The sequence below is a fragment of the Capsella rubella genome, unplaced genomic scaffold (assembly GCF_000375325.1).
Source record: "Capsella rubella cultivar Monte Gargano unplaced genomic scaffold, Caprub1_0 scaffold_5, whole genome shotgun sequence".
Classification (NCBI taxonomy): Eukaryota; Viridiplantae; Streptophyta; class Magnoliopsida; order Brassicales; family Brassicaceae; genus Capsella; species Capsella rubella.
Genome location: NW_006238919.1, coordinates 8592525 through 8618741, shown reverse-complemented (window position 1 = coordinate 8618741; position 26217 = coordinate 8592525). Strand labels below are relative to the sequence as shown.

Below are 26217 nucleotides of genomic sequence, written 5' to 3'. Positions count from 1 at the left end.
CTAATTTTACTCTAAATTAAAACTAAAACACAAAAACTACGTCGTTTCATAGTTACTTTAGTTTTTGTCTCAAAGCAAAAGCGGCTTTGGTTCTTCGTAGATCTAAAGTTACGTTCGGCTCCTCTTCTCTCACTGTAGCTTCTTTATTCCTTCTTCCCCTTTCAAATTTCTCCGGTGGTACGGTTAAATCATCACATCGGATAACTCTGCCGGCGACCAAAATGGCGCTGTATTCAATCGGCGCTGCGGTCTCAGTTCTTATATATTTCTCTCTTCTCTATTCAATCACAGCTGGTGAAAACATCATCCATCAATCTCCTGCCGCTGGATCACGACGTCCAATGGTGTTCCCATTGTTTCTCTCTGAACGTAATTCTTCTTCGAGATCTTTATCTATTCCCCATCGGAAACTCAACGGAGCCGACTCAAAATCACTGCCTCACTCTCGCATGAGACTCTACGACGATCTTCTTCGTAACGGGTGAGTAATTCGCATTTGTACCGATCTGAGTCCGTGTAGAATCTCTGATTGCTTTCGTTGAATGGTTTGTCAAATGTTTTGGTAATAGATATTACACGACACGGCTTTGGATTGGTACGCCTCCGCAAATGTTTGCCCTCATTGTTGATTCTGGGAGTACTGTTACTTATGTTCCTTGTTTTGATTGTGAACAATGTGGCAAACACCAGGTAATGCTCAAAACTATTCAAATCTCCTTCTAAACAACGAAAGTTTTAATTTTTGTCTTGTCTCGTGTAAAGTTCAAATTTTGAAGCTTTTTTTTTTCTGTTAATGGTCATTGATCAGGACCCGAAATTTCAACCAGAATTGTCCAGTACTTATCAACCTGTGAAGTGTAACATGGATTGTAATTGTGACGATGATAAGGAGCAATGTGTTTACGAGAGAGAGTATGCTGAGCACAGTAGTAGTAAAGGTGTGCTTGCAGAAGATCTTATTTCATTTGGCAATGAAAGCCAGCTTACACCTCAACGAGCTGTTTTCGGTTGTGAAACTGTGGAAACCGGTGATCTTTATAGCCAACGCGCTGATGGCATTATCGGATTAGGCCAAGGGGATCTTAGTCTTGTTGATCAGTTGGTGGATAAAGGTTTGATTAGCAACTCTTTTGGTTTGTGTTATGGAGGGATGGATATTGGTGGAGGTTCGATGATTCTTGGAGGTTTTGAGTATCCATCTGATATGATATTCACAGACTCAGACCCTGATCGTAGGTATGTTTCCAAGGGACCTGTTTGTCTGATTGATGGATGGGATCTTGTATAATCCTAACGGATACGTTTAATACCTTTCACACATTTACTCTAGTTTCGGGATGGCGACAGTCCATATTACAATATAGATTTGACGGGGATACGTGTTGCTGGGAAGCAGTTGTCTCTCAACTCAAGAGTCTTTGACGGAGAACATGGCGCCGTTTTAGACAGTGGTACAACTTATGCTTATCTTCCAGACGCAGCATTTTCAGCATTTGAGGAAGCTGTAAGACTTTTCAAATAATGCTAATACCTCATAAGTGTTACCTGTTCCTGTGTACCTTTTCTTAAATATCGCTTTTATCTTGTTGTATTGCAGGTAATGAGAGAAGTTTCCACATTAAAGCAGATTGATGGTCCTGATCCAAATTTTAAAGATACTTGCTTCCATGTCGCTGCAAGGTATTATCATTTTTGCAAACTTTGTGATATCATAACTTTTCAATCAAGGGAAGTGACTGACTATTAGATTGGTTTATGCTCAAGTAATGATGTCTCTGAACTTTCAAAGATATTCCCATCAGTTGAGATGCTATTTAAAACTGGGAAATCGTGGCTGTTGTCCCCTGAAAATTACATGTTCCGAGTAAGTAACTCAGCACTTATATCTCTTAAGAAGTTATATTTTCTCTCTATAGCTAGCATTAGTATATATTAGTCTCTCTGTGTCTGGTGGTTTGTTTAGCAACAAATCAGCAGCTGATAACAAGTTACTGATGTGATTAATTTTTTGTTCAACAAAGCATTCCAAGGTGCATGGCGCATATTGTCTCGGTGTTTTCCCAAATAGAAAAGATCATACAACTCTTCTAGGAGGTAAAAATATATCATCACTATATTCTTATTTTGGCTACTTTCATTTAAGAACTTTTCATTTTATTGGTAACATATAATCTTATGTTATCAGGAATTGTGGTTCGCAATACACTTGTTGTGTATGATCGTGAGAATTCCAAGGTTGGATTCTGGAGAACCAATTGTTCAGAGTTATCGGATAGGCTTCATATCGATGGTGCACCACCACCTGCCTCTTTGCCTTCAAATGACTCAAATCCATCCCAAAATTCATCAAGCAATCTCCCAGGTTAGTAAGACAGCTGTTGATTCATCTAAACTCTTTCGTCTTGGAATCTACGAACTGTTTTTAAAATAAGAAAAAACTATTTCTGTGTCTCTCCTGATGTTTATGGTGCTTGATTCCTCAGGTTTAATTCAAATTGGTCAAATAAAGCTTGATATTCAACTAACAGTCAATTCATCCTATCTGAAACCTCGAATTGAAGAGCTCTCCAAGTTATTCTCCAAGGAGCTTGATGTCAAATCTTTTCAGGTGAGCCAAGTTGATAAACACACAATAACTTGTAAGCTTTAAGCAGTAAAATTTTGCTATTATTGAGTAAGGAAAATGTGAAAATGTCTCTATCTCAGGTCAATTTATCGAATCTCACCTCCAAAGGAAACAACACTCTCATCAGAATGGTTGTCATCCCTCCTGAACCTACTACTTGGTTTTCAAATGTCACAGCAACGGTATTTGATTTTAGAACTAACTTCTCCTTACATTTCTTGATTCTATCCTCCTAAGTTTTCATTATTCTTACTCGTAGAGTATAGTTTCTCGGTTTACCAATCATCAAATCAAGCTTCCTGAAATCTTTGGGGACTATCAGCTGGTTAATTACAAATTCGAGCCTCCAAGAAAACGGTACGCCATTCATTCTAAACCATACATTACAAAATAGGATCATCACTCCAATTGTTTCAAGAAAATAGTCATTTCATTTCGGTTTTAGGAGGAATAACATCGTCGTGATCGCGATTGGGATCATCGCTGTAATTATCGGGTTATCAGCTTATGGAGCTTGGTTAATATGGAAACGGAAACAAACATCAATACAATACAAACCAGTAGATGAAGCCATAGTCGCTGAGCAAGAACTACAACCTATATAAACAAAAACTTGGTACCTTATTTAAATCTCTTCTTTTTCATACAAAAGCTGTTTGGTCTTATTCAAAAAAACAGTATCCCAAACTTGTCTTAATGATCTTCATTTTTTTTTTTTTTTGACATATCTTAATGATCTTCATTGTTTAGTAAATAATGCCAATTTTTTCGTTTAAATTTATGAAACTTCTCGTTTTGTTTTAGTTTGTATTTTATATATTATGTGTTTTGGTTTCTTCTATCTTATACATGTAAAAGTTTGTATCAATCAATCGATTTTTGTTTCTTTTCAGAGTAACCTATATGAATAGAAACAAAGATATTGTCTTTTCTGTTTAATCCTTGGCGTCAAATTAGGTGAATGATTAACTTTTAATTCCTAAATACTAAAAATGGATACAAAACTTGTAGAACTTGTCAAACTCAAACCAAGAGAAAAAAGGAAACAATTTAGTAAAATTTTGAATTTTTTTTGGCAGAAATGAATTGATTGCTCTTTGCTGTCAAAAACTGTATCAAGGAAATACTCCCCAAAAATAAAAACAGAAAGATAAAATATGGAAAAATAAGAAGAAAAAAGGAAAATAAAGAAACCAAAAAGGGAAAAAGAATATTTACAAAATCAGTTTAGAAAAAAATATTCTCATTTAACTAATAAACCCATCATTTTAAAATATTTGTATAAACAAGTATTCACATATATAAAACTATAAACGAAAAAAAAAAATTTACAATTGGCAAAGTACATAATTTGGGATTAAAACCCAAACAAACAAAAAAATCTGTTTGGATTCAGTAATCGGTGGTCTCTACTCAGGAAAAATAGTTGGTGAGTCTCATCATCATCTCTCTCTTCTCTGTTTCTTCTCTCTCTCCCTCTATCTCTGTCTCATAGGGGTTTAGGGTTTAAGACTCTCCCAGAAATTTGGATTATTTCTAACTGATTCTGATCATCAAATCTCTTTCGGGCTTGTGTAATTATCTTCTCATATCACCAAATCACTTAATTTTCGCGAAAGTTTCATGCTTTACCCTTTTTCTCGGTTATGTGATTTGAACCACTCTTTAGTTAGCCTTTGAGATCAGTAAGATCAATTTCACTGCTTTATCAGATTAGATTTCATGAAAGTTGAAAGCTTTCGGTTCTAATCTCATTGTCTGGTTTTGTTTTTTTTTGTTTTTTTTCGATTGCAGAAGAAGAAAGTTGAGAGCTTTTTGTTTGAGGGGTTTAATGGCGCGTAAACCAAAGTCAAGATCTGATATCGATATCTCAGATTGTGCTGGAAAGCAGCAAGCTGATGATGATGATGTTGGTAATGGAGTTGGGTTTCAAGAGGAGGACGTAGAAGTTGATATCGAGGGGTGTGTAAATCAGAGGGATGATGAGTTTCAAGAGGAAGGAGAAGAAGAGGGTCTGTCTGAAGCGTCTTCTTCTTCGAGTTCTTTTGGTGATTCAATGTGTTCTCGTGATGCTGATGATTCTGGTTTTGGTGATGGAGATGAAGCTCAGTCTATTTTAAGCAAAGATTACCCACTGCGTGATGGGACTGAGGGTTTGAATAAGAAGAAGACGGATGATCGGTGGCAGAGATTGACCAAGGCTATACAGTGGCGATCCACATGGATTGAGCTCAAGGTTAAGGAGTTTGTGTCTCAAGCTAGAGTGTATGATAAAGTACTTCAAGATTGCGGTTTGACTAAACAATTTAATTTGGAGAAGGCGAAATTGGAAGGATTTTATGGGAAATCTATTCCTTTTCGTGAACATTCTCAAAGTAGGAGTGTTTTTAAAAGAGGAAGAAGGAAACGAGTAGAAGAGACGACAGATGTTGCAGCTTATATGTCTAACCATAATCTTTTCTCTTATGCTGGTATATCGACATTACAGCTTTCTTTTGTTTCGTTTAACTTTTCTTTTATCTCGAAAACAATGGTCTAACTTTATGATCTTAAACTTTGTGATCAGACAAGCGGGTGCCAGTAAATGTTAAAGCGCAGTATCTTGAACCAGGTAAGACATGTATTATATACAGTTTGTTGTGTTTTCTCAAAGTGAGGTGGTTGTTTGATGTTAAATGACTGATTTTGGCAATGAATCTTTGATGTTTTGTTAGATTTGGGTACAGGCCGCAAAGCTACAGGCAAGCAAGATGGAACTGAAGATGATTGTCTTCTTTCTGAGTTAGATTGTTCTGATGATCTCCTAGCAAAGCTTATGTGTAAGATTGATGAGGCACAGGGCAAAGCAAGAGGATTGAGGAAGCGTGTTGATCAGTTGATGTGGGATTCTCAGATCCCTCAAACGACAGATCCCTGTCATCAAGACTTTACGGTACAAAATGGCAAGGAATGTGCTATTGTTGAAGATCCCTTGACTCGTAATCAGAGAGAGGCGAGTGTGCAATGTATATCTGCTGATCATACCGAACATCTATTGGTGCCTCAAACTCCTCCCACTCAAATTGGTGGGCAATGTTTGACTAACAACTCTCCAATTTCATCTAAAAGCTTAAGATTCCACCCTATCCTTGAAGACGTAAGAATTGTTCTTTTCATCAGTACCTATTGTAACGTTTGTTTGGAGTTGAAAAAGAGTTCAAAATTTTGAATGGTTGTTGTGCAGCTGCTAATGGATGACAAAGAGATGAATGATGATGACTTTGAAGCGGACGATGAGAAGCTTGATTATTTCAGGAAGCTAATCAATGAAATAACAGGCGTGGTATCACCAGATGAAGCAAAACCAGAAGAAGATCCTACACCAGCTACCAAGAGGCGTAAAACCTCTCACTGAAGCTCTTTCTCTGTACAGAGCCTTTGCTTCCTGCCTGATGAGCCAAAAACCCATGTCCATTAAGCTCTCTGAAGATAGTAATATGCTATATCTAGTTCATTTCTCTCTCTCTCTCTCTCTCTCTACTAACTCTTTGGATTTGGCTCTTTGAAAATTCTGAGACCAGAATAGGTTTCAGAGTTTGTGCACAGTTTTGTGACTTAGATCCGTATCATAGGCTATTATATTTCTTGTTCTATAAGAGTCATAGACCCTTTATTATTCTAAATTCAAATCTTATTGAGCTTTCTCTGTGGAGTATTCATGTGCACAAGAATCCAAAACACATAAGCACGCCGATTGCCAAACTGTGATCATTATAACTAAACCAACACTAGACTCTGTTATGGTTTTTCTTTAATGATATTTGAGAAACTTTATCCGACACATACACATGTCAAGTCGAGAACTAAGTCTGAACTCTGAAGTGTTTTTCCTAGAAAAGGCTCTTTCTTGATATTCGAATCTTTGAAAAGAAATGATTAACATTGAAGATGACTCAGGTTAGTGGTAGTTAAATTACCTGTAAAGACCAAATATTAGTGATAATTAAAGAGAGGCTTTTTAGGTAGCCGCAATTTCTTGAGACCCAAACAAACACTTTGATATATGTAGAAACGACGACATAGCTTTTTTCCTAAGGGACAGTTTCTTCACTTTCATTGGCTTTACTTGAGGGGACCGCAAATCCAATTTCACTTAACGTTTCTTTCTCTTAATTTCCTTTCTTGACTATGTACGCAAGACATTAGACATGATTTTCCACAAGCGTTGTGTCGTACTCAAGCTTTTAAGCTTCCCTTTCTCTAATTCTCTCTTACATTGAAAAGTCTTGAGCTGTCACCGTTTTGGTGCACATGTCATTATATTTGGACTATGATTGAGAACATCATGATGTCCAAACCACAAACCATGGATTTTGTCCATAAGGTTAGAGTTTGTGTGAACGCAAACCCTTTTGGTTTCTTTGTTGTACCTAATTCTGGGTAAAGAACACGAAACCTTGATGTATATCAGTATTCTGATTCATTACGTTATAACTTATTATAATGAAGTCATAACATTGGAACTTGAAGTGGAAAGTTAAAGGCTAAAAAGAGGAGCCGCCAGAAACTTTCCACGCCGGAGAATACATTTATGGAATTAACAATTATTTCATCCAAAAGAGAAAAAACTTATGTGGTCTTTTTGGCCTTAAAGGATGAGTGATTAGTGTCTTCATTCTCATTCAAGATTTATTAGTTACCTTCTTGAAATACCAAAAGGCAAAACAAAGAAGAAGAAGAAGAAGAAGATGCTCAAATTCGATGAACCACAGTGTACAAACCCGTCATGTTTCTTCTGCAGCATGAAAGAGACGAACCCTTTCCGTAGAAGATCGAAACTGGCCGCGATTTTCAAAGAAATTCCTCGTACGGAGTCAAAAGACCATGTCTTGGTCTTGAGTGGTCTGTGGAACATAGCCATGTCGGAGCCTGACGATCCTGAGTTCCCATCACTCGGTTTGTTCGAGTGTATGTCAAAACTCATACGTAAGTCAATCAAAAACAGTGATTGGCTTCTCAAAGACCAGAACATATTCATTCCTTATTACGCAGCTCATATCATCGGATCATATGTTATGAACAAGGAAGATTTGGCTGCAAGAGCGGTTGATTCAAAGGCTTTTGTTGTCCCCGCTTTGTTGGAGCTTTTGAGAGGGAAAATAAGTTGGGTTGAGCAGCGAGCCGCGGCTCGAGCACTTGGTCACTTAGCTAGCCATGAGAAGAGCTTTGAAGTGGTTTCTTTGTTCGAAGAAGAAATCGTGAAGCTTTCGATGGAGATTGCTACTAGTAGTTTAACGAACGTTTATAGAAGCTTTCTTGGGGTTGAAGATAGCGAGAGGTTGAAGTATCATTGCGATTTGTTGACGAGAGGGCTTGGTGGACTTGAGACAGAGAATCAAAAAGCAGAGGAATGGGGGATTCAACTACAATGTTGGTCTTTATATCTATTGAATAGTTTCGCATTGCGAGGTAAGTCTATTGACCGCATCTGCGAGGGAGAGTTCTTGAAGAAGGTGATTGAAATGTGGGGAGGTTTAGTAAACAGGAAGTCTCCGGGAGGAGTCGGATTGATAAAGACTCTTTGTAAAACAGAAATGGGGAGAAAGAGAGTTAGTGAGGTTAGGGAAGTGATTGAGAGACTTTGCGATCTTTCGAGATCGTCTGATGATTGGAAAGCAACTGCTTTAGATACCCTTTTGTTGCTTCTTAAAGACTCAAATGTTAGGTATCGAGTTATCGATGTTTTAGGGCATTGTTTAGTGGATTTAGCGGAAGATAAAGTTGTTGGAGAAAGAGTAGCTCAGATAGTTTTACAAGATTATCACAAGATTAAGTATAGTGGCTTGAAGATGAACAGCGAGGAGGCACATAGAAGTGTAGAGAATCTATGGGAGATTAGAGTAGAGAGGAAGAAGAAAGAGAAGCTTATGAGTGAAACAGAGCTTGAAGAAAGAAGAAAGATGGTGAAATCTTTGAAGAAACAAGGGAAGAAGAAGTTTCAGATGGGTTTAGTTAAAGAAGCTATGGAGGTTTACACAGTGGGGATAGATTTGTGTCCATTGGATATGGTAAGAGATAGGGTTGTGTTGTATAGTAACAGAGCGCAATGTTGCTTGTTGTTGAAGCAAGCTGAGTATGCTATTAGTGATTCTACTAGAGCTTTGTGTTTATCTAGTGTGGATGATCCTCACGGTAAGAGTTTATGGAGAAGATCTCAAGCGTACGATCAAAAAGGATCGACGAGGGAGAGCCTAATGGATTGTTTGGCGTTCGTAGATCAACGACTCAAGTATTCAAATACAAAAAGGATACCATACTACGCTGCGCATATGATAAGTAAGCAGATGAGTGCCACGTGGGGTTTCTTAGGTATTGACTCAAAGACCGAAAAATCGGACGGTTAAAAGCAGTACGATTTAAATTCAATTGATGTAATAGTGTCCTTCTCAGTCTTCCTGTCCTTCTTAAAAAAAAAAAAAAAAAAAATTATAGCAATCTTGGGTTAGTTGTATGATGAATGATATTTTGTTATTTTGCAGAAGATAGTTTGATTATCTTACAAAGAAAACAAATCCCGAAAGCAAATATAAAATTGTTTATGTTATAAGTTTTCAGTTCAAAGTTTTATTGATTTAATCATTTGAAATAAATAAAAATACGGGATTAAATATTTTCTTAAGCATCCATTTCTAAGAATTTAATGATAAATTATTTGTAGCTATAGTTCCATTAAAACATTATAATAGTTCTTGGAAACTATGAATTTGTTTTTTTTTATCAAAATTAGGTGAACAATTAAAAAAAAAGTAAGCAAAACATATATAATTGTTTATGAAGAGGTGTTAACCACAATATGTAGTTCTAGGGTTGGCAAAAATAAATTTAGCTTATTGTAATTTAATTCATTAAACATATCTAAAAAATTTTGAAGTTTATTACAATCCAACCTACATCAAAGAAACAATTTGCAATTGAATTTAATTTAATGGCGATTGGTTCAAGTTTAGCTATAAATGGATTGATGCATGGTTTTGGCGGTAGATGTAAATTTTTACTATTGAGTTTCAGTTGTATGTATTTTGACCGAATATGTAATTTTTATATATAAGATTTTAGCAGTATTTATTTTATGAAAATATGATTTTTGTAGAGTTTGACATGGATCTAATCTAACATACTATTCATGCCATTTACACATTTTTCAAAGCTTGTTGGCATCTTTTGAGACATGTGACGATGAATGTCATTCGTTTTGGATAGTTAATCAAAAAACAATGCCGGAGAGAAACATGCAAATTAAGTAGAATGGTTTGTTCGAAAGGAAAAAATTGTTTTTAACATCACTAGGTTCTAAAGAGTTCATTTACTTCGATGAAATATATTTTGGTTTATATTGGTTTTATTAAAGTGTGTTAACCTTTTATATTTTTTGTTAAAATGTTGAGTTTTATTTTCTCCTCAAATTTTATTTAGTTTTTAGTTTTTAGTTTTTTTTTTTTTTTTCTGAAACTCAACATTCATTAAAATTAAATGTTTTCAGCGTACACATATAGAGCAAATTTTGCTAGGGAGTCGGCCTCAATATTGGCTGCTCTAAGAATGTGACAACAAGAAAAGGAAGAAAAAGACTTAGAGCTGAGAAGAATATCAGCTAAAACTTCATGAACTTCTGATAGACAAAGTGACCGGTTGATAGCTTGAACTAAGCATCGACAATCAGATTCAATGCGAATATGCGAGAGATTGAGCTCGATCGCCATCGTAATAGTTGCTCGAAGAGCTATCAGAAACGACATAACGCCTGATCTCATCACCGGTATGTTTGCTAACGGCGGTGGAAGGTAAGAGAGCGTAATCTACTACTAGTTTGGTTCTGTCCAACTCCGTGTTTGCGTAAATCTCCCCTAGGGATCCTTTGTTGTTGGTGGTGTAGAATTGGAGATTGTCAAACAAAATTGAACCTTCAACTCCAGCTTTTGTTGCATTATTATTGTACACTAAAGGCAGCATTTGATATGGCAGAGAATTCCCTTTAAGACTTCCCAGGACAAGACTTTCAATTCCCTAGGATTATCGTCGCTGGAAACTTCTGATCAAGAGTTCTGGCACCAACTATTGTGAACCACAGAGCTACATTGAATAATGTAGAGGAGCTTGGGCCGAGATTTCCTACCGCTAAAGCACCGATTGCCACACTGTCTTGCTCATATTTTAATAAACTAAGACCAAGCGACAAGGAGAGCACATTTACTTTGTCTGTTATAGCCTTGTCGATGGCCGCAAGCAGATCTGAACTGACGGACATGGTAGGGAATCAAGCCCCAATTAACTTAAAATTGGTTATGTTCTATTCAAAGTCTTATTGATTTAATCATTTGAAAGTAGGGAATAAAACTATGGGATTAAATATTGTTAAAACATCTATTTCTAGTGAATTTCTGGATAAATTATTTTTAGCTATAACTCCATCAAATCATTATAATAATAATGAATTTTTTATATCAAAATTAGGTGAAAAATATTAAAAACATAAGCAAAACATAAGCAAATTATAAGAAAACATAATAAATGTTGATAATGTTAACACAATATGTAGTCCTCGGGTTTGCAAAAGACAAATTTAGTTTATTGTAGTTTATACCTCTTCAGGGATTAACCACGCCGAGACCCTATTGATCGCATGGTAGTAATTGTACATTACTTCCCCGGTGGCTGAGATAAAAATTGGAACGATGAGCCGATGAACATAGAGAAATCTTGTTTTTTTTTCTTTTGTTATCTTTTGTAATAAATTTTGTTTTCATTTTGGATTTGGTCAATACATAGTAGATATATAGGGTTAATTATAAGAAAACACAGTTAATATAATAATTGTTGACTAAATAAAAGATGTAATTCAGTTTGTCGTCAATGTAATAATTATAACATAAAAAAAGAGAGCACTAACATATTCCTATGGAAAATACATGTAATTTAGCATTGCTCATTTGCTCTGTTTACAAAATCATATTTCTCTCTAATTCACGGGTCTTGGTGACATTATAGACGAAAAAGACTTGCAATTTAATGGCTCAACCGGCGATGCCGTTGTCAAAGTTATTAACACCAAAATATTGTCCGAGAGCAAAAATAGTTAGTGATGATAAATTATTTTTGCTATACAATAAGCTCTACCCGATTTAAACGTAACACTTATGTAATAATAATTATAATAATATAAAGTCTCAAACCATCACTAATTGTTATCTATTTTTATTCTTTCAATGCATTTCTATATTTTATTATTGTGTAGACAAAAAATTTCATGGTTAGTCACTATCTAATTTCATAAAATTTAAAATTATATTATTAATACTTAAATTATATTTTTTAAAAAATTATAAGTATTTTGCCGCACCTCGCGGATCCTAGCCTAGTAATTAATAAATACTGATTTCGTATCATACACTTTAATGTATATTACCATTAATTCTTTTTAAAAGTTTTAAATTGATTATCTTGGTCAACGACAATTCAATGGATGATAATTTTCCTAATCGCTTTCTATGTACTTATATATTGAGGATAGACGTACCCAAAATCATAAGAAGTCAAAACTCAAAATATAAACCATTTTTTGTTGTCTGAAAGAAAAAAGTTAAAAGGACTCGAAATGAGTTTCAAGTGTCCGTTCCCTTTCCTCGAATGTGAAAACTGCGACTGCACTGGCACTACGTGTCAACGTCGGTTTCCAGGTACTGTGTTTTTTTTTTTTTTTTTTTCTTAAACAGCTTTCATTGATTAACAAGTTCTTAATTATTCATTTCGATTGATACCTTGAGAAAAAAAAATCAGGATTTTCAATTAATTTATAGAATCCTCTATATATGTCTCGAATAATTTACAGTAAATATTAGATGGTTTTGGAAAAAAGCTATATATAATCCAAAACCTTTTTGCTTTGTCTTTGAATCGAAAAATTGAAATTTTGTAAATCATATATTTTCTATCACAGATATCTTATAACATTTGGGAATATTGTGTGTATAAATAAATAGGGTCAAAGTTGGAATGGCCAGAACTAAAAGGAGTAAGTGGACTCGAAGCAAAGAGAATAATCGAAAGTGAAAATCCAAAAGTGACTTGTGTATTGGTTCCACTAGGGGTTGGTGTGCTAACCATCAATTGTTGTAACCGTGTCCTTCTCCGTCTTCCTGCCCATGACTGTCCCAACGGTCCTGTCCTTAACATTCCTCAAGTCGGATGATGATATTTTGTGTTACTCTCTCCTCCATGATTCAGTTTCATCTTTGTTTCAATTAATTTGCAATGCATGCATGTCTTTGCTTTCTTTCCTTTTTCGGTTTCCCTATTGAAAACTAGTTTGGTTGTATCGTTTGTTTTGAATAATAAAATTTTGTGAAATTTTTCTCAATGGTTTTGCATGTTTGAAATGTGATACTAATCCTTCTAATCTCCCAAAACCGTGTAACTGAGGAAGAATGGATTTGCTCTTCTCGTATGATGAACTGAGAAGCTGATTAAGCAACACTATGGGATGCTTAGTTTATTAAACTGGGCCTTAAGCCCCACGACTAAATTATTTCTTAGATTAACGATTAATACAACACTTAATCCATCCATAATAATCCTCTCTAGTTCCATTTTAGTTACCATCTTAGTGCCACTTGGCTTCTAACCACGTGGCTTCCATTTGATCACTCGATACCTCCGAAGCTATTGGTCCTCAAATCCATTGATGGATTCACTGTGAACACGACGACGTACGATTTCTCCTCATTGAGTCTATTGAATTCCAAAAACGGCCGGTTGGACCGAAATATTAACCGCTTTGACATCAGACCAGAATTTAACCTTCTACGTGCCGGCTCCTCCTACGCTCCTTAGACCATCCTCAATGGGGGTATCTTATGATGCTAAGATACCCCCACTTTTTCAAAGAAAATATCTTATATAAGGATTTTCTTTGAAAAAGTGAGGGTATCTTAGCCTCCTAAGATTCCATTGAAGATGCCCTTACGATGCTATACGCGCCGCCGCCTCCACCTGGCGTTTGGTTGATAGTAACTGCAAAAGAAGGGTGGTTAAGGTCCTTCCTTAGTCCTTTACAAGTTGGAGACAACAAGGGCACACCAACATTCTTTTTGGCCTTGGTGATTTTATTCATATAGAAACTGTTGCCATAGCTCAGCGAGGTTAACCTTCAACGTTAATGATATATAGATTTCAGTCCATTTTCTTTTTACTTCAGTTTTCGATTTTCCTGACTTTTTTTCTCGAAAAAACTTCCAAGATTTCTTGAATAAAATATTAAAATCATTATAAACTTTTATAAATCCATATTTAAAATAATTTGTACCTTTCAATAGAAATCCATATGGATTTTTGAAACGGATTTTAATAGGTAAGAAAGAAAAAAAGAAAAAAAGAAAAAAAAATCCTCAACAACAGTAATGTCTCATATACCACATCTCTCTCTCTCTCTCTTTCTCTCTACTGAGTCCTCATTCTGCTGCTTTCTGCTGCCCTGACTTGTGCGAAATACGGGTGAGCCTGTCATTTCATAGAATCATCAAGTTTAGCTTAAGTTTTCTCATTATTCAGGCAACTACAACACATAGTTTCTGAGCTATAAAGTAGACTAAGAAAAGAGCCAATGTTCTGATACGTACCATTGCTTCTTTTGCAGTTAATCTGTCTTGATGATCATACCGAAGGAGCTTGTCCAGGTAATCAATCGCCTACATTTTTAAACAAGTTACGACTCTGGGAGAGAAACAATGGCAGCAAAAGACAAAGGTGTTTGTGTTTTCAAATGAATAAAGAGAACAAAGTAAACCTCAGGTGAGACCAAATGACGATTGTCAGCATTTATGAATTTGGACCATGGCTTCCTGCTATGTCTGTGGAAAAAGCCCACAAAGTCATCGAGGAGAATCAGTCATTCGCATTGGCTCTAATCTTACTCTTCAACTATAAAGGATATGTAAGTTCTGCTTACCTCCCAACAAGTGCCTCTAGTTGAGTATCAAGTTCTAACTGATACTTATTCAGGTATGCATTCAATTCATCGGTTCCAAGGACCTGAGTCAAGAATCAACATACACTCCTGAGATGTGAAAATCACTCAATTCTCTCCAAAATCTAACGTTAAACCACACAATTGATTACCTTTGCAATTTTGACAAGTTGATCCTGGTTGTCATGGCCATAGAAGAAAGGTTCCTTGCGGAATATCTACCAAAAAAATAAAAAATAAAAGATAATTAGAAACATCAGATAATCATATACCTGTAGCATATGAAAACTTGCAAATTCACAAGGTACTCACCATCCCAGCAAACATGCAACCAAGGCTCCACATGTCCAAGGAATAGTCATAGTCCTGTAAATCCACAAGGAGTTCGGGTCCCTTGAAGTATCTGAGATAGGAGACAACATTTCATCAAGCTTACTTACTGATAGAGACTACATATTTTAATCTGTTTAGAATACAATGGGATAGCAAAACCAGCTATATCTGTGGCGTCTATCATACCTTGAGGCCACACGGACGTTATACTCTTTTCCAGGATGATAAAATTCAGCGAGACCCCAATCTATTAGGCGAAGTTTACGCAGCTCATGGTCGATCATGACGTTGTGTGGCTTGACATCTCTGTGCATTATTCCTTGTGAGTGGCAGAAGTCCAAAGCCTGCAGCAGGCCAAAGGAAACTCACTGAACTAAATATGTTGTTGAAACGAAAAAATATCCACAGATCAGAAGTCAAAATGGAACTATAAATCTCTACATAAATTACCTTCAACAGCTCATAGATGTAGTACCGGATGTCATAATCAGTCAATGTCGGATACAGAACTTTAAAGTCTGTGCTGTTAACATACTCAAATATCAAGCTTGGGGTTTTTGAGTGTTGATCTCTGACAACATCAAGCAGCTTGACAATATTTGGCCCTCCACAGAGATTCTGAAGTATTTTAATCTCTCTTCTAATCTGTAAAAGGATCATAAAAATTCAGAAAGGCAACCTAAATTCAAAACTGATTAAAGGCAAGAACTTTGTAAAAAGTACACCGTTCCTTGCTCATTAATCTATCTGTAGAAGCCAGTTTAGCCTTTTCCTTCTGTTTTGCTATATCAAAGTAACTTATAGCAGCAACCAACAGAAATTGACTAAACTCAATCTAATCCTAACATTCATAAGTCACCAATTGAAGTACTGTAGACACACTCACCTTCTTCTTCTTAACAGGCTTGAGAATCTTGATTATGCACTTCTCGCTGCTATTCATGTTTATCCCCTCAAAAACCTCACTGTATTTCCCTCTCCCAACTTTCCTCACTACCTCGTAATCATCTTGCTCCCTGGAAAACGAAACACAACGAAAAATCTTAATACTTTATCATAAGCATCATCACCAATCATGATTACAAATCATAATAACCAACCAACTCTCCTCAACACAGATTAAAAATCAAGAGCATCACCATAAGATTCAATTTTTAATTGGAAAAAGAATACAAAGCTAAAACTAAAACACACAGTTTTGTATCACCCAATCATGGATTGAACTAATAGCAAAATCAATACAGCTACTGAAGAAAGATCGTATCCTCCTGTAATCTAGTATTCCATTTGATCTCAAACAAACATCAAAACCCCAATAATCGAATATACAAATACGGATTAGCTTCCTAGGGTTTTCATAATTTTTCGAAAACACGATCTTATTCTTACCCCCACTGAACATTGAGCGATTCGTAATCCCAATAATCCTTAGGTCGGATCACGTTAACATCGGTATAAACACGAGCTTTCGACATCGCTCGCGCGGAGGTAGGAAGAGAGATCTCGGCTGGATCGAGGCGATGATCGATCTTATTACCAGCTACGTCGGGTTCAACGGAGGTGAGGATGGTTGGTGATAATATAGGAGAATGCGCCAACGGCGCACCTAAGATTAAGATGGCGCACAATAACAGGAAACGCCGAAGAGATGCAAAGAGGAGAAGAGCGTAGGAGAAGAAGAAGATTAAGTGCATGTAATCATTCAGTGCACTCTCCCGCGCCGGATTATTTCCCTTAGTGGCATACACTGAGTTAAGGAAATAAAACGAATATTTTATTTAACCTGTTGCCAAAACGCGGCGTTTCGTTGAACAATGAAAATGCTGCGTTTTATTTAAACCCTAAAACGATGCGTTTTGGCTCTACCCTAAAAGCTTCAACACAGTTATTGATATTCATCGTCATCGATCTGCGCCTCTCTCTCAAACTCTTCAGGTAAGGTTCTTCAGTTTGTTCCTTCAATTTGTGAATTTGAATCGTTTCTAGATTTAAAGTTACACTCTTTTTGATGATTTGTGTTGATTGATAAACTCTAATTATATAAAATTCACGTTTACTAGTCAGGATTGAATCGTAGTCTAGTTGATTGATGTGATTTATAGAATCCCTCATTGCTGTGCTATTTTTACAGTTTGCAAAACACTCAGAAGCGGCTAATTGATTTACAATGGGGAAGAAGAAGTTCATTGATAAGAAAAAGGCGGCGACTTTCGAGTTGTGTCCTCGTGATACGTCTGACCCAAGATACAGTGACGCACCAGGTGGTGATAAGATCTTCTTACGAGTTGATCAGAACCCTGTTAACATCAATGCTTTCGTTGAAGAAGAAGAAGAAGAAGAAGACAACTCACAGTTCGAAGATGCTCCTGAAGAGTTGGCTTATGGTTACTCCAGTTACGGGGATTCGGGTAATCCTTTACCTGCTCATTTGAGGAAGGAGATTTTGGAGTTAGGGTATCCTGATGATGGCTATAATTACTTGGAACATTTGAGAGAGATTAAGAACACTGGTGGTGGTTCTAATTTCTATGCAAACCCCAAGTTTGAGATTGATCAGCTACCTCGTGATGTCAAGGCTTATGATGCGTCTCGTGTTAAGATCTCTGGTATGCTGAATGAAGAAGGTAATGATAAGTTGATGTATAATGTGGCGTCTAAAACTGTTAACGTCAAGGTGCAGAAAGCTATTGATCCTGAAGTTGCTGCCTTACTTGAAAACAGTGATGGATCTGAGTTTGGCTCTGATGTTGAGGATTTGGAAGAAGATTTTGTCATTCAAGCTAATCTTACTCAACAGGGTGAAGCTTCTGGTGTGAGCAATATCAAGGCTGAGTTTTCTGAAAGACACGAGGTCAGTGATAGAGGAAATGTTGTTGGGTTAACTGATACACTTGTAGCTGAAAACCCGAGAGTTCCTCGTCAAATTGATGAGCTATTTGATCAGCTCGAACTCAATGAATATGGCAGTGACAGTGACTGTGATGGTTACCTAGCTGAAGGAGAAGAAAAAGAAGGGTACATGGCTCAAGACATTCATGATCTTATTTATGAGAAGGCCAAAAATTATGAGCTTGAAGAAAAATATATGAATCCTGCGGATATATTGAAGAACAGTGACTCTGTAAAAGATAAAGAGGAAGTGGACACTGCTGCTCATATCATACGCCGAACTGTAGAGTATGCTGAAAATTTTGATAACGGGAATGAAGATGAATTGGTAGAGGTGACCGAAGAAAGCAGCGATGAAAGCGAGGAGTATGATTGTCAATCCATAATATCAACATACTCTAATCTCGATAACCACCCTGGTAAAATCAATGCTCCATTGTCAGCCAGGCAGATGAAGCTTAGTGAAACAGTATCTAAAGCATTGAATTCAAATGGCAATATCATTACCCTCCAAGGAAGAGGAATGCTTCCAGTTGAGTTTCTACCTGGAAGGAAAGCTGAGCAAACCGTTGTTGAAGCTGAAATCCCGAAAGCTGAACCGATCAAGAGGAAGCCTCATGGTCAAGAGTCGAAGGAAGAGAAGAAAGAGCGAAAAAATGCTGTAAAAACCGAAAGGCGAGAAGCAAGGAAGGTGAAGAAAGAGATGAAGGAGCTGTATCGCGGTGAAACGCAGCGTGCTCAGAGAGCTGTTGCTGTATCTGGTCCGTCTTCGATTCCTATGAAATAAGTTTCAAGGTAAAACGAAACAACTCTCTGAACTGATAAGAAACAGTTTTCTTTATCATACCATGTAATATTTTATGTTATGTTGTTTCATCAAGATTGATAATCTTGAATCGTTTTTAGACGTGGACGTCTTCGATACTTACGTGTCATCGTTCAAAGATTAAATTTCTGGATATTGTTTTATTTTTGCCTAATTTATATTATGAGGAGGAAAAAAGAAAACGTCTCACGCTTCCAACTTGATCTATAAACCAAATAGGAAAAGGACTTCGACAACATATATATATACGAAAACACTAGGAATAAGATTAAGAAAGAAAAAACTTCACAGGCGAATTTCTAGTCTTTGAGTGTTCGGCGATTAATGATTAACATGTCGGAGCTTCCACGTGATTTATTAGAAGAAATATTATGTCGTGTTCCAGCTACATCTCTAAAACGTTTTCGATCTACTTGCAAACAATGGAACCGTTTGTTGAACGACAAGAAGTTTTTAAAGAAGCATTGTGATAAAGCCGCTAAACATTATACGGTTCTCTCGCTAACAGATGAGTCTAGACTTTGTTTGCTGAACGTGAATTTCCATAGTGGAGTTCCTAATTCTCTAGAGGTTACATGGGATGAACTTAGCTTAATCGATCAATCTAAGTCACATCAAGTCAACATAAAGCAAGTCTTTCACTGTGATGGCTTGTTATTATGCACCATCAAAGACAACACTATATTTGTTGTGGTTTGGAACCCGTGTACTGGTCAAACCAAATGGATCCCAACCAGCAAAGATTGTAGTTTCCATGACTTTGTTCTTGGATATCACCAAGACAAACAAACCGGTAACAAGAGCTACAGGATATTGAGCTATAAGAGTTATCATTGTGGAGACCAAGAATTTCAAGTTTATGACATTGACTCTAATTCATGGAGGAGTATTAATGTCACTCCGATTCCAAACTACAACTTCGCATATCCTTATTACCGCGTGTCTTTGAATGGAAAGACTTATTGGTTTGGTGTTGATGAGAAAGAGGAAGAGCTCGGTTTAATCAGTTTTGATTATGCAACCGAGAGATTGGAACGTCTACATCTTCCCTATCAGTTTTATCGTTATGATGATTTGTATCTATCAGTTGTTGGAGAAGAAAAACTTTTGGTGTTATTACAGCGCGAACATACATCAAGGAAAGAGATATGGGTAACAACAAATAAGATTGATGATGAGACCAAAGATATGTCATGGAGCAAGCTTTTAGAAGTCGAAGTTGCTACTACTGGACATGAATCTTGGCTTGGCATAAGTTTTTTGGTCCATGAAAAAAAGAATGTCGTCTTGTTTTGTGAGAAGCGTTTCTTTAACAACAAAGCGATAAAACCAGTGTCCATTGTTGAGGAGGATGATACAGTAAAAAATGTGGATTTTCGAGTTAGGACAAGGACTTCATGTCGGCCATATTTGGTTGATTATGTTCCAAGTTTGATTCAAATCGAGCAACATGGAAGCAAAAGAAGAAGAGGTCAATAGTTACTTCTTTTCATTTATTTTTTAATTTCTTTTGTGGTTATGAAAGCTTTGTGAGGATACAAGATATATGCAGCTTATTTAGTCTAATTTATGAATCATTGTTCAAGTTCAGCCATAATATAAATCGGTGAGTGTTCGTTCTATTATAAAGTTGTATTGGACCATAAGATTTTTGGAATTATTGATAGTCTACAAAATTTAAGATCTTCAACTTTGGAGAAAGAAAAGTAGAGAATAGAAGCTTTATGTGTACCTTTGTGGACAAAAGTTTTAGATTTTGATTGGTAAATTCTTTCATATTCCACATGTTTCTGTCTGTTACATAAGAATTATGCTAACAGTCTAACATATGTTGTTCATCTCTTCTTTGTCCTTTGAATACCATAATGGATATTATTGTGATACATAAGTTTTAACACATGATTACATCAGTTTTTCCTAACATATACATATTCTCTTACGTCGAAGAGAAAGCTAACCGATTTTATAATTATGATTCTTGTAGACTGTTAAAATCGTCTATCATTCTTAAGTAATTTTTTTTTTTTAATGTTTTGTTGCTTATCAAGAAGACTTCAAATCTTGAATCATTTTTTTTCTTATGTTTTGGATGAGACTTCTTTAATAGTATTTATTACTATTACTAGTCAAAACTTCAACAAAAGTGACAGAGCAAGATCAGACCCCATAATTACAGCAAACGCTGAGTTGTGTCTCAATCAAGCATTAAATTATCAAACGAAATGTATAAATCTGGTAATAAAAGCTTTGTAGGGATACAAAATATACATGTTCTGTCACACATCAAAATCCATCCCGTGCAACGTATTTAGTCCTTCATGGATCATGTTCATGTTAGGTCACAAATCGGTTGATTGCGACCATAAGATTTTGGAATTATTGATCGTCGACGACGACAAGATTTAACATCTTAAAACTTTGGAGAAAGAAGTAAAGAATAATAGAAGCTTTCTTTATGCATGTGTGCCTTTGTGAACAATAGTTTCATCTTTTGATACGTAAAATCCTGTCATTTCACATGTTTTTGTCGGTAACATATATAAAGAACCATGCTATGTTTATTTTTCCGGTTTCTCAGTAAAATATTTTCACTATTTTGAGTGATCGTTCACTACTTGACAATTATTATGTTTTGTTTGGACCCTTACCTCTTTGACGTTTGGTGGATCATATTCTTTCGTCGTCTCTTTAGATTGCGTGTAAGAATATGTCAAACATGAAACTATAATCTATTTATCAATGAGTGTTAAGGCTGATTTCTTGAGTAAGAAGAAACTGATCCTTGTCTAAGTGTTGGTAAATATGTCTGGAAAGAAGAAGGAGCTTCTGTCCTCAGCCATGAAGAGAACTAGTGAATGGTTTGTTTGTTTGTTTCTTACTCTGTTTTTATACTTTTCTCTCATTTTCTTCTGTATATTTTCACTTCCTCTGTTCTTGATTATGAATTACATTTCAGGATTTATTCTCAAGAGATTCCAAGTGACATCACTGTTGATGTTGGAGAAACTTTGTTTTCACTACACAAGGTGAAATTCTTTTTATTTCAAGATCTACTAATTATATAGTATGAGGTAACTTTTTCTTTTACATAGTCTCTGTGATAATATGCAGTTTCCACTTGTGTCAAAATGTGGGTTTATAAAGAAACTTGCTTCCGAAACAAGCAACGATTCGAAAGTTACGGTTATCAAAACCCCAGATTTCCCCGGAGGTGCGGAAACATTTGAGCTAGTAATCAAATTCTGCTACGACATAAGCTTCGAGATAACCACAGAGAACATTGCGATGCTACGATGTGCAGCAGAGTATCTTGAGATGACAGAGGAGCACTCTGTTGAAAACCTTGTTGAGACAACTGAGGTGTACTTACACGAAGTGATCCTCAAGAGTTTATCAAAATCGGTTAAAGTTCTGCAACAATCTCAAGATTTGTTGCCTATAGCCGAGAGAGTGAGACTTGTGGACCGGTGTATCGATTCAATTGCTTATGCAGCTTGTCAGGAGAGCCAGAGGAATGAAAATATAGTTGACTGGTGGGCTGAGGATATGACTGTTCTAAGGATTGATATGTTTCGTCGTGTCTTGATCGCAATGACTGCTAGAGGGTTTAAGCAATACGCGCTTGGTCCAGTGCTTATGCTCTATGCTCAAAAAGCTCTAAGAGGGTTGGTGAGATTCTTGATTTTTTGTTTATTTAGTAGAACAATGTCTTTTGTGTTTACTATAATTTCAAAGAAAGATGTAATGAAATGTCAGTTTCTCTTTTGAGAATACAGGAGATTTTTGGGAAAAGAGCAACAAAGAAGATGGAGGCAGAACAAGAACATGAGAAAAGGTTGATTCTTGAAACAATTGTGAGTCTTCTTCCGAGGGAGAGAAACACAATGTCATTTAGCTTTCTTTCGATGCTTTTAAGAGCTGCGATATACCTCGAAACCACGGTAGCTTGCATGCTTGATTTGGAGAAAAGAATGGGATTACAGTTAAGACAAGCTTCCCTTGATGATCTCTTGATTCCTTCTTACTCATTGAATGGAGACAACACAATGTTTGATGTTGACACTGTTCAACGTATCCTCATGAACTATCTTGAGTTTGAAGTTGAAGGAAGCTCTACTGCCTTTGCCAGTGATATTGGTGAGTTGATGGAGAGTTATCTGGCTGAAATAGCTTCTGATAGAAACATAAACTTGGCAAAATTCATCGGTTTTGCCGAATGCATTCCGAAACAGTCTAGGATTACTGAAGATGGATTGTATCAAGCCATAGACATCTACCTCAAGGTATACACATTTTGATATTAAAGCTTTAACATTTTCAGAATGTTCTGACCTATATCTTGAAAAGTTTTAAAGATGTTATGGAATTTTTGAATCACATGATAAAAAAAAATGAGAAATCTCTAGTGTTACTTGGAACTAGAAAAATGTTGTTTATAATCTTGTTGGTGCAGACACATCCGAATATAAGTGAAATGGAGAAGAAGAAAGTTTGCAGCTTAATAGACTGTCAAAAGCTATCAAGAGAAAAGTGTGCTCACGCAGCTCAAAATGATCGTCTCCCTGTACAAACCATGGTTCAAGTTCTCTACTATGAGCAACAACATCTCCGTGAAATTTTAAGCGAATCAGATTCTCCAGCAGTAGCAGCAACCGCTAGAGATACTCTTCCTCCTCCTGATGAGCTTAGCTCCTACAACAATGAACTCTCCAAACTAAACCGCGAAAACCAAGACTTGAAGCTCGAGTTGATCAAAGTGAAAATGAAGTTCAAGGAGTTGGAGAAGGAGAAAGCTTTTGAAGTACTCACGAGTGGTTCTGATTGTTCTTCTTCGGTTTCAACTGCTTCGGTTGTTAAGCCTCGATTACAAAGAAAGTCATTTATAAGCTCTATATCTCGAAAACTCGGAAAGCTTAACCCTTTTGGACTCAAACAAGGACAAACCAAACCACCCAAAGGCCGAAGACACTCTATATCTTGATGATCAATTCATGTTCTTGTTAGGGATTTTGCATATTGCAAGAATATATGTTAAATAGAGCTGATGAGAAATATCTTTTGGGTTTCCGAGTTGAGTATAATAATCCTAAAGTCATATATATCTAGTGAAAATCTCATAAAACTACTACGAGGTAATTAATTAATAAGAAGAAAAAACCAACATTATAGTTACCATTATTTAACAAATAATAAGATCAAGATGCATGTAAACTAGCTAGATAGAGATTAAGCTTGGAAAATAAGACATAGCTAGATCCAAGTAACATTCTTTGGTAAACAATAAGAGTTTAGTCTAATATCGTACACCACTAAATATGGAGCCGTATCAACGTAGCACTGAAGTAATAGTTTTTCTTCTTCTAAAAGCGTGAGCGGTGTAATGGTATAAAACGACTCACCAATCTGGAAAGAAGCAATATCTAGATGTAAACTATACTTTTTCTCCCATGTCTTTTGTGAATTCAATGGCCATACCTCTCGACTTCGATACCATCTAGTTGCGGGATTAATCACATAGTAAGCTGTTGCTCGTTCACTATTATAGCCTTTTTGAAAACCATAGCAGAGAAGAAATATATCAGGATTTTGAAACAGTAAATTGTAAATCCCAAATCATGTTCTTAACCGGTTTGTCCTGTCACAATACTCCCTTCTTCAGAACATCCTTGTCCTCAAGGATGAAAGGATGCTCATAAGTGAAAGGGTCTCCATGTAGCTTGGTCGGGAGGATGCACTTTCCAATTAACAAAGATCTCTCTGCAAAATCTCTTCTACAAGAACATGGGGCAGGAGTTCCATAGCGTTTCTTTTAGATTCGTTAGGGTTTTTTTTATAATTAAGAGCTGTTAGGGTTTTTGTTTTCTGATTTATAATTATGGGACGTGAACACTCCTTGGAATTTTCAATTTATGAATCTTTATTATAGGTAATAATCAAAAACTAAAAACCATAATTGAGCATCTCTATATAATATTTGTTTGAAATAATCTTTTTAATAGGAATATATATAAAAAAAAAAGTCATTTTTTGTTAAAAAATTTGCAATTTATGGATAATTTTGCACGAAAGAGAGTAGTTTTTCTAGAATATCGTTATGTTAGTGTTACTTCTTTATAAAAGACGTGAGTCTTGTTTATATTTTGTTTTCTTCTTATTAAATAGTTCGTTTATACTATATGCTTTTTCATACTAAAATTATTATATATTATTATATATGACTTTAACTATATATCTAAACCAGGCCCAATGAAGATGATCAGAAGTTATTTTGGTTGGAACACAAATTCATGGATGTGCTTCAATTCGTGTCCTGGAAACTTTCGTGGGGGAAACACTATGCTTGTGTTTAAAGAAGGGAAGCCTCTCGTGGGTATTTCTAGTTTCGACTCTCTAGCTAGAGAAAATATCATATGCAGATTTATAAATTAAATTAAAACGCATAAAGCAATAAAGGTTGTATATATGAACCGCAGATATTTTAATGGTTTGACATTAATCAAGTTGTCAACCCAAACAAAAAGGAGCGTGGCTTGCACAATCTCTTCATCATAATTGTTTATTTAAAAGGCAAATGGCATTTTGCCTTTAATCATTCCAAGGCGTGGTTAGAATAAAGATCCAAATTCTATGTAATGGATTTTAAGTGATCTTCCACAAAACTTTAAATATCAATTTTTTAGATTCTTAACCATCTGTGCGGAGCATATCAAGTATGGTTGAGCTAAGGTTGCTTTCATGCGGTCGAATCACCTATTTCGAAATCGATTTCGAACATATATAACAATTTATCACATGATTGTATATTTAGAAAAAATATACTATATCAGTTTCATAAATTTGCTGTGTCCATATATATGATATACCATGGCAGGGAACAAAATTAGGTGTTATGCACCAATGAAGTGATATTCGTATGCACCTCCACCATTAAAATGTATAATTACTATTGTTCTAAGTATTGTTTTTCATTATGATGCTCTCACTGACTTTCATGTAACGACGTGCAAACCACATGTCCACTTTTAGTAATGGTAATCCACTTTTACTTTCTTTTTTTGTTTCGGCGATCCATTTTTGTTATTTTGTTGTCGGCTATCCAGATTTACCTTTTACAGCAGATAAATCCATAATCACATATTCATACAGTTAATCTTAATTATATAAGTACACGATTAATTTAACTGAGGCAAATTAGAAATTGGATATTGGTAACTCAATTATGTATGTCTTAGGGCAAGATTATTGGTAATATTTTAGCCAGATCTTACTTAAGAACTCTTTGGTCATTTTCCACTATTGTCAGAATTTTTAACAGAAGTAACTTAATTTTAATTACATCATGCTAACAAGTAACAAGTATAAAATGAAATGAATAAGGTATAGGCCTGGTGCAGTTAACCAAAAAATCGAATAAAAGCCTAAAATACAATACAAACAAATGGATCTTTTTTAATAATTTGTTTTGTCCTCCTAGCCCATCATCATATAAACCATTTATCGTGCAACTTTTACTATCATCATCAATTTAAAGCATCTCTCTTCTTC

General features: G+C 35.8%; 8 protein-coding genes across 12 annotated transcripts; 7 read left to right on the top strand and 1 right to left on the bottom strand.

The window, feature by feature from the left end:
* Positions 1-129: 129 nt before the first annotated feature.
* On the top strand, positions 130-4506 carry LOC17886709 (probable aspartic protease At2g35615). Of its 2 annotated transcripts, XM_023783049.1 has the most exons (13): positions 130-481; positions 570-690; positions 809-1236; positions 1348-1504; positions 1598-1680; positions 1765-1864; positions 2022-2094; positions 2186-2362; positions 2484-2608; positions 2707-2808; positions 2886-2983; positions 3072-3242; positions 4421-4506. In XM_023783049.1, exons 1-12 carry the CDS (start codon positions 222-224, stop codon positions 3229-3231), a joined length of 1884 nt encoding a protein of 627 aa, XP_023638817.1. In that variant the 5' UTR covers positions 130-221; the 3' UTR covers positions 3232-3242; positions 4421-4506. The 2 variants fall into 2 exon arrangements, with proteins under 2 accessions (XP_023638817.1, XP_006290695.2); XM_006290633.2 differs by lacking the exon at positions 4421-4506 and having other exon boundaries at positions 131-481; positions 3072-3441.
* Positions 3156-6320, top strand: LOC17887157. 4 transcript variants are annotated; one of them, XM_023783050.1, is made up of 5 exons: positions 3156-3242; positions 4421-5097; positions 5193-5237; positions 5341-5762; positions 5850-6320. In XM_023783050.1, exons 2-5 carry the CDS (start codon positions 4458-4460, stop codon positions 6018-6020), a joined length of 1278 nt encoding a protein of 425 aa, XP_023638818.1. In that variant the 5' UTR covers positions 3156-3242; positions 4421-4457; the 3' UTR covers positions 6021-6320. The 4 variants fall into 4 exon arrangements, with proteins under 4 accessions (XP_023638818.1, XP_006291081.1, XP_006291079.1 ...); XM_006291019.2 differs by lacking the exon at positions 3156-3242 and adding an exon at positions 3976-4055; XM_006291017.2 differs by lacking the exon at positions 3156-3242 and adding an exon at positions 4097-4311.
* A 1033-nt stretch (positions 6321-7353) lies between these two features.
* On the top strand, positions 7354-9070 carry LOC17885055. Its single transcript, XM_006292553.2, has 3 exons — positions 7354-8074; positions 8144-8330; positions 8400-9070. The coding sequence occupies exons 1-3, from the start codon at positions 7354-7356 to the stop codon at positions 9007-9009; spliced, it is 1518 nt and encodes a 505-aa protein (XP_006292615.1). The 3' UTR covers positions 9010-9070.
* A 3172-nt stretch (positions 9071-12242) lies between these two features.
* LOC17887308 (inhibitor of trypsin and hageman factor) lies at positions 12243-12961 on the top strand. The gene is made up of 2 exons (XM_006292900.2): positions 12243-12339; positions 12643-12961. Exons 1-2 carry the CDS (start codon positions 12258-12260, stop codon positions 12849-12851), a joined length of 291 nt encoding a protein of 96 aa, XP_006292962.1. The 5' UTR covers positions 12243-12257; the 3' UTR covers positions 12852-12961.
* Positions 12962-13908: 947 nt separating this feature from the next.
* On the bottom strand, positions 13909-16684 carry LOC17886873 (casein kinase II subunit alpha-2). The gene is made up of 10 exons (XM_023782323.1): positions 16347-16684; positions 15844-15973; positions 15408-15602; positions 15144-15301; positions 14937-15027; positions 14777-14842; positions 14607-14689; positions 14445-14508; positions 14278-14346; positions 13909-14158 (listed from the first exon to the last, which is right to left on the bottom strand). Exons 1-10 carry the CDS (start codon positions 16649-16651, stop codon positions 14099-14101), a joined length of 1221 nt encoding a protein of 406 aa, XP_023638091.1. The 5' UTR covers positions 16652-16684; the 3' UTR covers positions 13909-14098.
* Positions 16685-16830: 146 nt separating this feature from the next.
* On the top strand, positions 16831-18817 carry LOC17886170 (protein LTV1 homolog). The gene is made up of 2 exons (XM_006290885.2): positions 16831-16892; positions 17089-18817. Exon 2 carries the CDS (start codon positions 17125-17127, stop codon positions 18631-18633), a length of 1509 nt encoding a protein of 502 aa, XP_006290947.1. The 5' UTR covers positions 16831-16892; positions 17089-17124; the 3' UTR covers positions 18634-18817.
* Positions 18818-19005: 188 nt separating this feature from the next.
* LOC17887364 (putative F-box protein At3g49980) lies at positions 19006-20151 on the top strand. Its single transcript, XM_023783167.1, has one exon. It carries the CDS (start codon positions 19006-19008, stop codon positions 20149-20151), a length of 1146 nt encoding a protein of 381 aa, XP_023638935.1.
* A 1196-nt stretch (positions 20152-21347) lies between these two features.
* Positions 21348-23739, top strand: LOC17886555 (putative BTB/POZ domain-containing protein At3g49970). Its single transcript, XM_023782923.1, has 5 exons — positions 21348-21530; positions 21629-21698; positions 21784-22341; positions 22449-22955; positions 23126-23739. The coding sequence occupies exons 1-5, from the start codon at positions 21475-21477 to the stop codon at positions 23651-23653; spliced, it is 1719 nt and encodes a 572-aa protein (XP_023638691.1). The 5' UTR covers positions 21348-21474; the 3' UTR covers positions 23654-23739.
* The last annotated feature ends 2478 nt before the right edge of the window (positions 23740-26217 follow it).

What these genes read in the sequence shown, in the direction of transcription:
- LOC17886709 (XM_023783049.1), top strand. Translation starts at nt 222, where the DNA reads ATGGCGCTGTATTCAATCGGCGCTGCGGTCTCAGTTCTTATATATTTC. An exon ending in TTTCAGCATTTGAGGAAGCT is followed by an intron (nt 1,505 to 1,597) that starts GTAAGACTTTTC and finishes GTTGTATTGCAG; the next exon opens with GTAATGAGAGAAGTTTCCAC. An exon ending in TTGATGTCAAATCTTTTCAG is followed by an intron (nt 2,609 to 2,706) that starts GTGAGCCAAGTT and finishes TCTCTATCTCAG; the next exon opens with GTCAATTTATCGAATCTCAC.
- LOC17887157 (XM_023783050.1), top strand. Translation starts at nt 4,458, where the DNA reads ATGGCGCGTAAACCAAAGTCAAGATCTGATATCGATATCTCAGATTGT. An exon ending in AGCGCAGTATCTTGAACCAG is followed by an intron (nt 5,238 to 5,340) that starts GTAAGACATGTA and finishes ATGTTTTGTTAG; the next exon opens with ATTTGGGTACAGGCCGCAAA. An exon ending in TCCACCCTATCCTTGAAGAC is followed by an intron (nt 5,763 to 5,849) that starts GTAAGAATTGTT and finishes GTTGTTGTGCAG; the next exon opens with CTGCTAATGGATGACAAAGA.
- LOC17885055 (XM_006292553.2), top strand. Translation starts at nt 7,354, where the DNA reads ATGCTCAAATTCGATGAACCACAGTGTACAAACCCGTCATGTTTCTTC. An exon ending in GAATAGTTTCGCATTGCGAG is followed by an intron (nt 8,075 to 8,143) that starts GTAAGTCTATTG and finishes GGGGAGGTTTAG; the next exon opens with TAAACAGGAAGTCTCCGGGA. An exon ending in CTTAAAGACTCAAATGTTAG is followed by an intron (nt 8,331 to 8,399) that starts GTATCGAGTTAT and finishes TGTTGGAGAAAG; the next exon opens with AGTAGCTCAGATAGTTTTAC.
- LOC17887308 (XM_006292900.2), top strand. Translation starts at nt 12,258, where the DNA reads ATGAGTTTCAAGTGTCCGTTCCCTTTCCTCGAATGTGAAAACTGCGAC. An exon ending in GTGTCAACGTCGGTTTCCAG is followed by an intron (nt 12,340 to 12,642) that starts GTACTGTGTTTT and finishes ATAAATAAATAG; the next exon opens with GGTCAAAGTTGGAATGGCCA.
- LOC17886873 (XM_023782323.1), bottom strand. Translation starts at nt 16,651, where the DNA reads ATGCACTTAATCTTCTTCTTCTCCTACGCTCTTCTCCTCTTTGCATCT. An exon ending in AGCCTGTTAAGAAGAAGAAG is followed by an intron (nt 15,603 to 15,843) that starts GTGAGTGTGTCT and finishes ATCCTTTTACAG; the next exon opens with ATTAGAAGAGAGATTAAAAT. An exon ending in AACGTCCGTGTGGCCTCAAG is followed by an intron (nt 15,028 to 15,143) that starts GTATGATAGACG and finishes CTCCTATCTCAG; the next exon opens with ATACTTCAAGGGACCCGAAC.
- LOC17886170 (XM_006290885.2), top strand. Translation starts at nt 17,125, where the DNA reads ATGGGGAAGAAGAAGTTCATTGATAAGAAAAAGGCGGCGACTTTCGAG.
- LOC17887364 (XM_023783167.1), top strand. Translation starts at nt 19,006, where the DNA reads ATGTCGGAGCTTCCACGTGATTTATTAGAAGAAATATTATGTCGTGTT.
- LOC17886555 (XM_023782923.1), top strand. Translation starts at nt 21,475, where the DNA reads ATGTCTGGAAAGAAGAAGGAGCTTCTGTCCTCAGCCATGAAGAGAACT. An exon ending in ATGAAGAGAACTAGTGAATG is followed by an intron (nt 21,531 to 21,628) that starts GTTTGTTTGTTT and finishes ATTACATTTCAG; the next exon opens with GATTTATTCTCAAGAGATTC. An exon ending in CTTTGTTTTCACTACACAAG is followed by an intron (nt 21,699 to 21,783) that starts GTGAAATTCTTT and finishes GATAATATGCAG; the next exon opens with TTTCCACTTGTGTCAAAATG.